The following is a 13,268-nucleotide window of genomic DNA, read 5'->3' on the forward strand; positions in this document are numbered from 1 at the left end:
AACTGGTCACCTAGTGGGCAAAGCACCACCCCTCCCTACAAGGAAGGGGCAGGCAGTTCAACACAACACCACCGCAGTGGCTGGGGCGGGAGGGGGGGAAGGGGAGTTGGAAGGTAGCATTTCCTTCCTTTTTAATTAAAAACCAAAGTAGGTACTCAAGACAACAAAGACTAATCATAGGACTAAGAAGGACCAGGAAGAGAACAGAACTTGGATCTCCAGGTTCCCTACTGAGACTTATGCAAGCAGACTCCAGCCAATTACAAAGCTTTCGTCATCTCATTTCTGGGTCTCAGCTTGATCCAAGAGTTTCTTTAAAAAGAAAAAAAAAAAAAAAAAAGACAAAGATTAAATTAATTAAAATGTGTCCCTGGTTTCACCTCAGTTGGAATTGGATCTACAGATGAAAATGGGCACTATCATATAACTGCAGCTGCATCAGTTGTGGCTTTGTCCAGGCAGCACAAAAATGTTCTCCTCTGTTCCAAACTACACTTCACAACTCAGAACAAAGGGAGCTGCACCTCTGAAGACAACATGAGAGAGATTTTGGTGCACTAAGGAAACCACTTGGACTTTCTAAGCTTCAACATGCAGATCTACAAAATGAAGATGAGAATATTTGCAATGCAGAATAGTTGAGTTTTTTTTTTTTGTTGTCGGCACAGTACTGGGAATTGAACCCAGCAGCATTCTACCACTGAGCTACATCCCCTTCCTTTTTTATGTTTTATTGTGAGTCAGGGTCTCACTAAGTTGCCAAAATTGGCCTTGAATTTACAATCCTCCTGCCTCAGTCTTCTGTGTCACTGGGATTACAGGTGTGCAGCACCATGCCCAGCCTTATAACATATTTTATAAGTCAACGGGTCCTGCAGTCACATTCCAGCACTAATAGCCACTGTGTGTATAACTTTGGGCAGGTTGCTTAACTCCCATGAGCTTTGGTGTCATTTATGAAACCCAGAGACGGTCACCAGTCATTCAGGGATGCTGTCAAGATCAAATGAAATTTAAAAAAAAAAAAAAAAGAGGTCAAATGAGATAAAGTAAGTAAATTGAGAACAGAATCTAGCCACACAGCAAGTGTTTGATGAAATTAATGGTTACCATTCTCATTCCTAAGAGTGATGTTAAAAGATTTTTTAAAAAAATCAAATTCATGGATATGAAGAAGTCTTGAAGATTAAATTATTGTCAATGACTTGCATAACTTACAAGATCCGAGGCAGAGAGAGGAAGTTGTTTTCCCTTCTCAAATACAACAGGATGAGAATAGTGCCACTTCTGATGAACACTGTAAGCAAGTAACTGAGTATGTATTTCTCTCTCCACATCAACTGAAACAATGTATATTAAGAACTCCCTGGAAGCCAAGTGAGTTAGACAGTTCTTTCTTCAGGAAGTCCCCTCGATATGCACAAGGTCCAATACCATAGCCACTAGCCACATGAGGTGAGTTAAATGAGTTAAGAGAAAGGGATCAGAAACTCAAGTCCCTTAGTCATGCTGCCACATTTCAAGGGCTTGAGAGTCACACCTTACTGGTAGGACATGGACAGCATAGCTATAGGACACTATAGTGTTAATAAACAGCACTCAAATGACTCAGTATATTGCAATGACCTGAATAATGTTACAAAAGAAGGGGCTTAAAAAGAAAGAACTAGGTAGGGATGTAGCTTAGTGGTATAGAATTCCCATGGCATGAGTAAGGCCCTGGGTTTGTTCCCCAGCTCCAAAAAAAGGAAAAAGAAAAATATCTTTGAAGAGAGTAAGTTGTAGCTGCAGAGAGGAACCTCTAAGGGCTTGAGTACATGGAAAAGGAAGTAGAGACCTTTAAGGCTGAGGAGAGGCTCAGGGAAGGACCTGGAGACATCAGAGCTCAGAAGGTATTCAGGGGCCTAGGCTTCACCTAACCTAGAAGGTCGGGGTATGTAACACAGGAAAAAGGGGACACAGATACTTCAGGAAGTTCAGCTCAATTATGAAAGGATTTAAATAACAATACTAAATAATCTGGTAAGGCACAGTGGCCCATGCCTGTAATACTAGCCACTTGGGAGTGTGATGCAAAAGTATCACAAGTTCAAGGCCAACCTGGGCAACTTAGAGAAACCCTGTCACAAAATAAAAATTTTTAAAAAGGACTGAGATGTAGCTCAAAGATAGAGCACCCCAGGCTCATTCCTGGAAAAGAAAAAGAAACATGAAACCTAGAGTATTCTGTTGGCAACAGTAAACCAAACAGAATTTCCAACTATGGGAGTGAAGGATCAAATGAAGTCCCCTCAGTTTATGCTGACTGTGGCAGAAGGAGGAGGAGGAAAACAAGCAAACAACAACAAAGCCCACTTACCTCCACTTAGCAATTTCATGACCAGCCAAAGTTCATCTTTTACCACAAAAGAGGTGTAATAGGTCACTACGTTGGGATGGCTGCACTGACTCATGGCTTGAATTTCTTTCTGCAAAAAGAACAAAACATGACATAGTACTATGGGGCACAAAGGGGGAAGCAAAATGCAAGTGAAGCACGGTTGAACACCTGGGCAACTTGGCTATTCAAAAGCATCCAGGAGGGGCTGCCTGAGCCATGAATTCAGAGCAGTTACATAAGGGCTTACTTTCATCCTTGTCAACTGGAAAACTCAGACAGTCCACTACAAGATGCCACAGAGCCTTGTGGGTCAGCCACAGGACAAGGGAAATTCAGATCAGCATACAGCCCAAATGACCCTCCAGCCTGCTAGCAGAGAGACCTGTTTGTGGGACAAAGTTCCTTCTCCCTGAATCAAAGGCTTTGGCACAAGTGAGTCATTAGGAGATCGGAATTCTGGTGCCAGCATGAACTCTGCTGGGTCTCATCTCCTTCCTCATCCAAATGGGGACAGCAAAACTGTCTGTTTCTCAGGACTGCTGTGATGGTCAATGAGAAAAGCATGTGAAAATGCTAGAGCATCATTTCCCTAACTGTCTTCCATGATAGATATTCCCTCCAGGAAAAAAAAAAAAAAAAGAGGATGGGGCAGGTCAGGCAAAGTAAAATAAGCTTGGGAAACATCAGATACTATATTTCACACTAAGAGTCACAGCCTCCAAAAGTCCTGTCATAGTTTAACCCGCATTAGCACAGCAGAAAAAGAACGCTTTATGGGTCACATTTTGGAAACATTGCTTTAGAAAAAAAAATAAATATTTTATGTAAAGACATAAAATGACAAAGCTTTGAAATAAGACAAACACATTTTTCTGCAGTGCTCAAATTCACGTTGCTTTTGGTATTCTTTTTCCAGGCCTTGCCAGAGGACTCCCATAAAGCTGCAGTCCAATAGTTAACTCTCCATTAAAGGTACCTATCTACCAGGGCAACTCACACTCAAGGTGCTGCCCCCAACCACAAGACCCTAAGTCATCGAAGGAACCTATTATGCACATTCATGATGACAGAAAAGTACATTTATGCATCCTATGAATATTTTCAATCATAATGAACTTCTCAAAGATTACTGATCAACATGTTCTAATATGGGCTTTTATATTTGCATATTTAATACTACCTAATCCTCAAATTACTAAGAAGATCCTGTTTGTCAGATAAGTTAACCAAAAATCTCACAACATGAAATTCATCTACATATATATACTTTACATATATGTGTGTGTATATATACTTTATGTGTGTGTGGGGGGGGTGTTTATGTAAAGTGCTTCTTATTGAAGGCAAATTCCTAAGAAATACACTGACTTTTCTATTTTCTTTTCATGATATATTTACCATTTTCCCTCTATCATTCCTTTCCCCCATTTAACTGATTACAGGTTTTCTATATCTTACACTTTTTAATTCAACAACTCCCAGCCTCTGAACAAAATCTGAAACCAGAGGTCCAGTTTCCATCTGTTTCCAGTGTCATGTTCTGCTATCATGAGATGCTTCTGAAGGAGAAATGGGACACCACCTGGGACATCACTATTCTAAGTCACCAGCATCCACTCTGTGGGGGGATGGGCCATGTGGAAAGCCTGCAGCATTAGGCAGGGTCCAGTTTAAAGAGGTGCCCCATTGTCCACAAAAAATGGACTATGCAGCTTCCATGCAGGTGTGCTCTAAATTCTCAACATTTTATATTCAATGTTAGTGAATGTCTATCTTCCTAATTGCCAACTTTAAAATCATTAATCAAAATATACAATAAACAATAAATGCTCATGTGAAATGAGGTTCTTTTGCATCAAAGCAGGACTGGGTCAGAGTCTATAAAAACACACTTTTTAGCCCTTCGCATTATATGGTTATAGTATCATCTCCTACCCACCCAGAGTATCAAGTTCTCTGACACTGCAGTGAGCAAACTGTGTGTGAGTGTGTGTGTGTGTGTGTGTGTGTGTGTGTGTGTGTGTGTATTCAACTCTTTAAGATAACTGATGCATACAACTTACAAATTCTAAAAGGAGGGGAAGGAGATGTCTCAGAGAAAGTACTCTTTCAAATACAACCACAGCAGCAGCTTAAAGGCAGATGGGAACAGGGGTGGGGAACCTGCCAATACATTTGCATCAGGCTCTATGCTCACAACCTATCCCATCCATTTGACTTCACAGCCTTCCCATGCAGGAGAGCCTCTGATACCTAAGGATGAAACTTGCCTCTGGAGAAAACCTGGTTTCTATGTTTTATGATACACCCCAAATTCAGGAGAGAAATACACTTAAAGGAAGAAATAGGTCCTCTATAGGATTAGATAGCCCTTAGTTTACATATTAACTTTTTGTTTAATTGACTTCTAGAGAGATATAACAAAGTAATAATTTGAAAAATATAAACATTTCTTAAATTGAATATTCCTTTCACAAAATGATGCCCCCCTACCACCATACACACACACCCCTCAGTGTGCATGAGGCCCTAGTTACAATCTCCTATACCAAAAGGGGGGGGGGACAGTAGTCCCCCTCTACTTCTTTTCAAAACAGTGCTAATGTTGCTATTTGAATCCTCCCTTGGTAACAGTCTATCCACTAAATTATCCAAGCTTTTCCTAATGCACTAACTTCATTTATCTGGTTAGGAAAAGATATTTATTCTCTAATATACTCATTTGTTCCTATCCTTGAAAATAACTGAAGTATTGCCCAAAGACAAACAAACTGATATGATGAAAACTTTTTAACAAGTTATTCCTACAGAAGGAATGGGTTCAAGCTCTTTTAACTAAGTCACAATCTATAGAAAAGCATAATTTGGAGCAGAGTTTCCCAAAATGGAACATGTGTACCAGTCACATGGAGAGTTTAGTAACATACAGATTCTAATTCAGTAGATGGAAAGAGGGGCCTGAGATCTGTATTCCTAACAAGCTTCCAAGTGATATTGATGCTGTGAGTCCAGAAACCAGACTTAGAATGGCACAGTGACAGACACTGAACTTTGGATAAGACAGAAAGACACTGGGGTTAAGGGAAGGTAAGAGGAAGAAACTCAGATGGCTTCCATGATGGGGGGGGGGTGACAGGGGAAAAAGGGCCAGGTGGGAGGATGGCCCAAAGCACTGTGCAGCTGAGGCCACCCTAAGGAGAGGGGAGGGAAGCCATAGTTTGACTTAGGAAGACTGCAGTATTTAAGTGATTTGAATTTCACCCAAACAGACAATGGTAAAAAATTCACAGGGAAGGACAACAGGAGGTAAAAGTTGGAAGAAATCACAGAACTCTGAAATCTAGGCAACAGATCTGCCAAGACCATAGTTCAGAATCTCACGTAGTGGCTACCCTGCAAGTCCAGTGAAAGAAGACAGAGCTGTCTGTCATCAAGTGCCAAACCAAGCTGTAGCACAGGATTTCATCTCTGCTCACACACCTTCAGCCAAAATGCATGGCAAGTGATATTTCATAAGAGTGGAAAAGGTGACCTAAAATGGGGTGGCCAGGACAGTGCCCTACCCATTTGCTCAAACTGAAGTGGCAGCCACAGAGACTGCTGGGCGGTGTGCCAGGGGAAGACAGGTAAAGGCCACCCACACACCGCTGCTGCTGCAGCTGCTTGGCAAATTTTACAGACCACAACATGGTGTGGCCTCTAAGATGTTAAGGTGGATGGAGGACACAACACATATAAAGAATCCTATGCTGTAAATATGGTTTGAAGGGAAAATACCCACCAAAATGGTGGGGGGAACTGTTTGAATAGGGTTTTTATGGAAGATTTCCGTCTATGGCTATGTGACTTTTGTTTTCTACCCCCCAAAATTATTCCTATATAAAGAAATAGCACCGTGGACAAGCAGGAAGTCTGATTAACAAGAATCTGATCCTCTGATCAGACTCTTAAAAACAGCTATACTCTAAGTCACAGTGGGCTCTGAAGCTTGGCTCTGCCACTGGCCTGCTGATAACCAGGCAGGTTATCCTGCCTCAGTCTTTGAGCCTCAGTTTTCCTTTCTGTAAAACAAGATTAATACGAGCAAGTGCACAAAAATATTTGAAATAAGCAAAGGGAGATCCATAAAACTCCTTGCAGAGAACCTAGCATGTAACACAAATGTTAAAAGTTAATTTTGTCTTCTATATTAATTCTCAGTTTCTTTACTTGTTGATCACTAACCTCAAGTGTCCTAAGTTCCTGTGTCTCAAGGCACAAAGAGAGACCTTGGCAGCTGCACTGCCTTCTTCTTAGAGAAAGGTCACCTGGCACACTGTTTGGCCCTTCGGGCTTAAGGACTTTCCTGTAATGCAGGGTTATGATTTTTTAGCTTCTTTCCTCTCTTAACACTGTCCCCATCTGTGTTTTCCTAGTGATTTCACCCTATGTTTAATTTATGCCACCTGTCACATTCTACATATTGTGGTAAGCTGCCTAAAAGTTCTTTTAGAATAGGGAGTCTAATGTATACTTATGCAAAGGGTTTGGGGAAGAAGAAAGGAGAACTAATACAAATTTTAAAATGTAAGGCTAAGTGTGGTGGTGCATGCCTGTAATCCCAGCAGCTCAGGAGTTTGAGACAGGAGAACTATAAGTTCAAGGTCATCCTCAGCAATTTAGAGATGCCCTAATAAGCAAGTTAATCAGATCATGTTTCAAAATTTAAAATAAAAAAATTTTTTTAAATGGGCTAGGGAAGTAGCTCAGTGATAAATTTCCCTGTGTTAAATACTCAATACCTAAAAAAATAAAAATGAAAAATAAAGATATAAGGGGCCTGGGGCTGGGGCTCAGTGGCAGAATGCTTGCCTAGCAAGGGGGAGGCACTGAGTTCAATCCTTAGCACCGAAAACAAAAACAAGCAAATAAAATAAAGGTATGCGGTCCATCTAAAACTACAAAAAAGAGGTTTTTTTTTAATAAAATAAAGATATAAGAATCAAGACACATCTAAAAGTCTGGTTTCTTTTGTCTCTGAGACCATGAGATTTACAAAGCACTAAAAGAGATTTTATTACTGAAAGGAAAGAGTTTAAATGGATTCCGAATTCAAAATATTAAACCATATTTAACTAAATTAGCATATTTTCACAATTTACACAAATTCCATATAAATACTTCTTTATCAGATACGGTGGCAAAAATATCCTGTTCAACCTTCCTTAAGAAATCAAACCTGTTCAAGCTCCAACATTATGTGCAGTTAAATGTAAGGAAATTCTATTCCTTACTTTATTCTAAAGCAGTGGATCTCAACCTTAGGTGCACAATGAAATCACAGGGGAACTTTAAAAAATACCAATGCCTGGGTCCTAGCCCAGGGAGGCTGACACAAATTGGTTTAGGATACAGCCAGGAATGAAAATTTTCAAAAGCTCCCAGGTGATTCTCCTGTGAAGCCAAGGCTGAGAATCACTGCCTCAAGCTAAGCATCAAGATGCATTCTTCTTCCAGTGAAGTGGAGAGAAAAACATGTACCTACCAGGCACATTTCTACACTGCAACTTAATCTAAACATATTTATGTAATATATACTACATGTATGCATATATTACAATTACTATCAAATAAAATATGAATTTCCAAATAGAAGAGAGAACCAAATACAACTTGCAATACCCTTTATCATTTAAAGAGTAGACAAGGGGGCAACCTAGTTAAATAAAAACACTTCAGAAAGTCATTCTCCAGCTTGCACTTCCATAATGTCAGCATTATTAGGAAAGGCAACTTAATCAATATTCATAAATAACTAAATACTGTAAGTAGCATGATTTAAAATAAACTTCAGTGATTTTGAATGTCGGCCAAAGAATGGAATAAAAAGATTAACAAAACTCTTTCAAGAGCAACGTATTTTTCTGGACTGTCATTTTCAAGCATTATAAATGTCATTGTGAGGGCTGGGGCTGCAGCTCAGCGGCAGAGTGCTTGCCTAGTATGTGTGAGGCACTGGGTTCGATCCTCAGCACCACATAAAAATAAACAAATAAAATAAAGGCATTCTGTCCATCTACAACTATAAAAAAATTTTAAATGTCATTGTGAATTTTTTAATTATAAAAACGATATACTATTTATGCAGGAAACTGGACTCTTTTAGGGAAAAAAAGTAAAAAAAAATGCAGAGAAAACCCTATTCAAGGAAGAGTTAGTCAAATATTCTCTCTACCATTTACAAATGAACCAACAAATTTCCCTCATCGCTTACCTCTATAATTATTTTCATGTGATTTGGTATCTGAGTTTATTCAAACATAGTCTAATTGGAAGCAAGAATAGAAATAGGAGATGTCTAGGTATTTTGAAAACATATCTTTTATATGGGAAACATAAATTCTGCAAGCCTTAACAAGTACTTATAGAGAGGTCTTTAAAATTAGACAGAGCTGTTGAATTGTAAAAATCTAAAGTGTCATGGCATTTGTAGGTCTGGAAAATCCCACAAAAGTAGCCAGGAAATCACAATGGTTAAACATCTACTTTGCTAACAAATTAAAATGTACAGACCAGAGCTTAATTGGGAGCTCTGCAAGAAGTGAGAAAACTAAACAATTTGCTAGAAAATGTAGAAGCCACCAGTATACCTACTTTCTTCCAAAGAAATGGGGGGGAGGGAGGTCAAAGAATAAAATACTGAATTTTTGTTTTGGTTTTGGTGGTGTTAAAATGGAACTCAAGGCCTTACACATGCAAGGTAAGCACTCTACTACTGAGCCACACCCCCGACCCTAAAATAGTGACACTGAAATGCTATAAGAAAACTCAAGAGGCTGGGTAGAGTGCTTGCCTTGCATATAGAAGGCACTGGGTTGGATCCTCAGCACCACATAAAAAGAAATAAAACAAAGATATTGTGTCCATCTACAACTAAAAATATTTTTAAAACCTCAGTGGTAGGGCTGGGGTTGTGGCTCAGTGGTAGAGCACTGCCTAGCATGCAAGAGGCCCTTGGTGGAAGGAAGGGAGGAAGGAAGGAAGGAAGGAAGGAAGGAAGGAAGGAAGGAAGGGAGGGAGGGAGGGAGGGAGGGAGGGAGGGAGGAAGGAAGGAAACTCAATGGTGAAGAGTCATTTTTTCAATAACATAAATATATTTATAATATATATCATTTGATGTGTGTGTGTGTGTGTGTGTGTGTGTGTGTGTGTGTGTATGTGTGATAACATTGTAGGGGGTCTGAAAATTCTGTGGGAACTCTCATGGAATGGGATTCAGATACTGTCATCTACAACAGCCTTTTGATCATTTAATGAACCGTGACAGGGAGCACTTGGAAAAAGTCAAGTTGAAGATGCCATAAAAACAGAAACAGGAAAATTTTTTCTTTTCAGCCATACTGTATTGCTGGAGACCAAAGAGCCAACTTGCAAGACTGCTGCTGTACCTGGCTTCCTCAAGAAAGGGCTGAGAATGTGAGGGGATCTGTGTCTGTTCATGGGCACTGCACCATGAGCCATCAGGGGTTCTGCCAGGGAACAACCCTCCCCAAACAGCAGCCGAAGGGGCAGAGACCCCTCCCACTTACCCCTGAGCACCATGCAGTCCTTTTCAAAATAACCCAGGAAGGGGCAAAAGCATTCATCTCAACCCAAACCTTTCCCATTTGTCTATGAGGATGGCACCGTCGAGGTAAAAAGAGTGAGCGTCATTAAAGGTATGTTCCGTCTGAGGGGTAAAACTGCTCTGAAAATGAGCATGTGCTGGGTCTCGGTAACTAAGAACACACAAGCCCAGAAAAGTGTCTTTTGCCATGATAATTTCTGCTGACTTTTTTAACAGCATGAGATTTAGCCCTCTTCATGAGACATTTCTAACCAATGTATAAAAAACACTTAAAAGTAAATTCAATTATGGTATTTAATTAGTATCTGAAGAAACTAGGGTATAACTTTTAAATTTGATGTTGCAAAAAAAATGAGAATTGCTTTCTCCAAATGAATTATACATATTTCTAAGCTAATGCAACTTTAGAACTATAAAAATAAATTTGTTTTGCATATAAGTATTCATTCTCTAATTTCTTAAAAATGTTTTCATGTCTTCAAAATAGCCCAAAATTTTCCACTTCTAATCCTGCCTTCGATTGGATGATACTTACATAAACACAAACACTAAATCACATGAAAATAATTACAAAGCTGAGTAGCAAGAAACAAACAGAACACAACTTAGTGGTTCAGATCTGAAACACTCAAAATAATACTCTATCTAGTGCAGCAGGCTTGCATTTCAGTGCTAGACCCTTAGTGTATACAGAACTACAACAAGCAGCCAAACACAGTTTGTTCCCACATATGATGAGGAATGATGTGAGATATGAGTAAATGATTTACTAATTTGAACATTCTTAAGATCAAAAAGAATGGAAGAATAATCTCATAGTGCTCAGCAATAAAGAAGGCATACTTATTATACTATTTGTGGTCAACTTAAGCTGGAAGCTTTTTAACCAGTATAATCTTTCTACAGAAAAAAAAAAAAACAAATAAACAAAACAAAACAAGATTTGCAAGGTTTATTCATTTGTTGCTATTGTTGTTTTCCTTTCAATCTCAATTGAAAGGAAAAGAGGGGCAAAGTTTCTGCCTGGAGGATCTGCTTAGAGGCCCCCAAATATTATAAGTTCATTTAAAAGGGATAGGAGAACCCTGTGTCAGGTCATGGTTAGGAGATAACTATTCCCTTCAAGTGATCATGAAACCAGGGAAGTATCTAGAGCCTTATTTTCCAAAATAACCTACAAATCATAGCTAATCCATCCATTCGTCTAAGGGAGGGTAGGAGGGCAGGCAGATGGAGAGGAAGGGAGGAAGGGAGGGAGGAAGGGAGGGAAGGAGGAAGGGCTGGCACAGCAGGTGAGAGAGAAAAGAGAAATAACAGCAGAAAGCAAAATGAGGGCAGTGGCTTTGTTCTGAGGGGAAAAATGCTTGATGTATCTATACATCCCTTTAGAGAGATACAGCAAGATACCTTTAAAAAGATGATGGGGGAAGAGAGGGCAAATGCCAGAATGCATCCAGTTCAAGGCAACTCGACGACTGAGGAATTCTTTCACTGTGTACACAGAAGAAAGGTCAGCACACTGTGCACCCTGTCTTTGACTTACAAGGTTATTCCCATACTACAATACCACAGTGACTTGACTCTATGCTAAATTATCAAGCATGACTTGCTAGTAATGTGTAATTTTGCTCAAGTGAACTTAAAAACAGATTTTCAAATATGCACAATCATAGAACTTTGGTGAGAAAAAATAAAATTTGGCCATAATTCCTCATTGAGAAAACAGGGACTGAAGTCCTTGGCAGGAGTTCTGTGGGGAGTCAGGAAAGCAGATCCCGACCCGGGGAGAATCTTCCCTCTGCCTTCAAGCCCAGCACTCATGGCTTCACAGAGTCACTGTTTCTTTGAAATGACTTTGTTCGCATCTGTCATCCATTACAACTAAAATATTTTAATGATCATTACATAATTTCATAATAATCACAACTATATTTTTGGCCTTCTTTCTTTCTTTGTTCTCACTTCTTTTCTTCTCCTTCTTCCTTTTTCTTTTCTTTTTTTTTCTTTCTTTCTTTCTTTTTTTTTTTTTAAAGAAAATAATACTCTGCCTGGCCCCTGGGCTGTGATTTCTCCCATAAGTATATAAGTACAGTTCTCCTACCTCTAACACTGTAAGGTTTTAATGGTGTTCATGTATGTGTAAAGATGAGAGATTGAAGCTGAGTTTTCTGTGACTAAAAACCAAAGACACACTGAACGTATGAGAACTCAAGTCTAGAGAAAAAGGCCAAGAGGGATATGGTTAAAGCCTAAGAGTCATAAGGTAAGTAAGGAGATGAACCAAAATGTTCATCAATCCCTGGATAAATCAAGGAGAGCACCCTAAAGGCTGGGGAGAGTGTGTTTTAGGGTAAATCAAAAGAAGGATTATATCATATCTATGGCATTTACTTTGGCACCCATTAAGAGAGGCTAAAAAGACAGATGACTTCAAAAAGGACTGATTGTCTACTCATGGAGTGAATTTCAAGGAAATGACGTGTGCTCTAGGGTAGCACCCTTAACATTTGAGGCTGACCACAAACACGAGAACCAAGCTCTTTCTAGAAACCTCAAGCAAGGCCATCTTTACATAGAATATATTGGTCTGCAAGATAGTAGGTCAGACCCATTTAGCAAGTCTTAAATTCCTATTGGAAAGCAAGGACCCCCCCCCCCATTCAGTGGGAGACATACTGAAGAGCAGTAATATGTCCACTAACCTGCTAAACCATTACTAAGTAAACAGTAGAGAAGGGGGCAGAAAAATATCTGTAGCTCAAAAATATCACCAATCAGGCCAACATAATAGCACATGCCTATAACCCCAGTACTCATGAGGCAGGAGGATGACAAGTTCAAGGCCAGCCAGGGGAAGTTAGTGAGAATCTGACTCAAAATACAAAATAAAAAGGGATGGGGATGGACTCAGTAGTGTAAAGCCCGGTATTCAATCCCCAGTGTTGCAAAAAGTCAAAAATAAAAAATAAATGTCTTGAGGGGCATGGTGGCACACCTACTCAGGAGGCTGAGGCAGGAGGATCCTGAGTTCAAAGCTAATCTCAGTAAAAGCAAGGCACTAAGCAACTCAGTGAGACCCTGTGTCTAAATAAAATATAAAATAGAGCTGGGCATATGGTTCAGTGGTCGAGTGCCCCTGAGTTCAATGGCTGGTACCCCCCCCAAAAAAAAATAAAAATAATAAATAAATGAATAATAAATATCTTCCCAACATAAAAGTTTAGATACTCATTTACTAGTCCATGGGCTCCTCAAAGGACAAACAAAGGACATTTGTTTCCA

General features: G+C 39.6%; 1 protein-coding gene across 4 annotated transcripts in view; it reads right to left on the reverse strand.

Moving 5' to 3' along the window:
- The window catches only part of Stk39 (serine/threonine kinase 39), a 268,613-nt gene that overhangs the window by 192,529 nt on the left and 62,816 nt on the right, over nt 1-13,268 (reverse strand). For all 4 annotated transcript variants that reach the window (XM_078017532.1, XM_078017531.1, XM_005315694.4 and 1 more), the window contains exon 3: nt 2,360-2,468. In XM_078017532.1, coding sequence (XP_077873658.1) covers nt 2,360-2,468 — 109 coding nt within the window. The remainder of the gene's footprint in view (nt 1-2,359; nt 2,469-13,268) is intronic.

The sequence above is a fragment of the Ictidomys tridecemlineatus genome, chromosome 7 (assembly GCF_052094955.1).
Source record: "Ictidomys tridecemlineatus isolate mIctTri1 chromosome 7, mIctTri1.hap1, whole genome shotgun sequence".
Lineage (NCBI taxonomy): Eukaryota > Metazoa > Chordata > Mammalia > Rodentia > Sciuridae > Ictidomys > Ictidomys tridecemlineatus.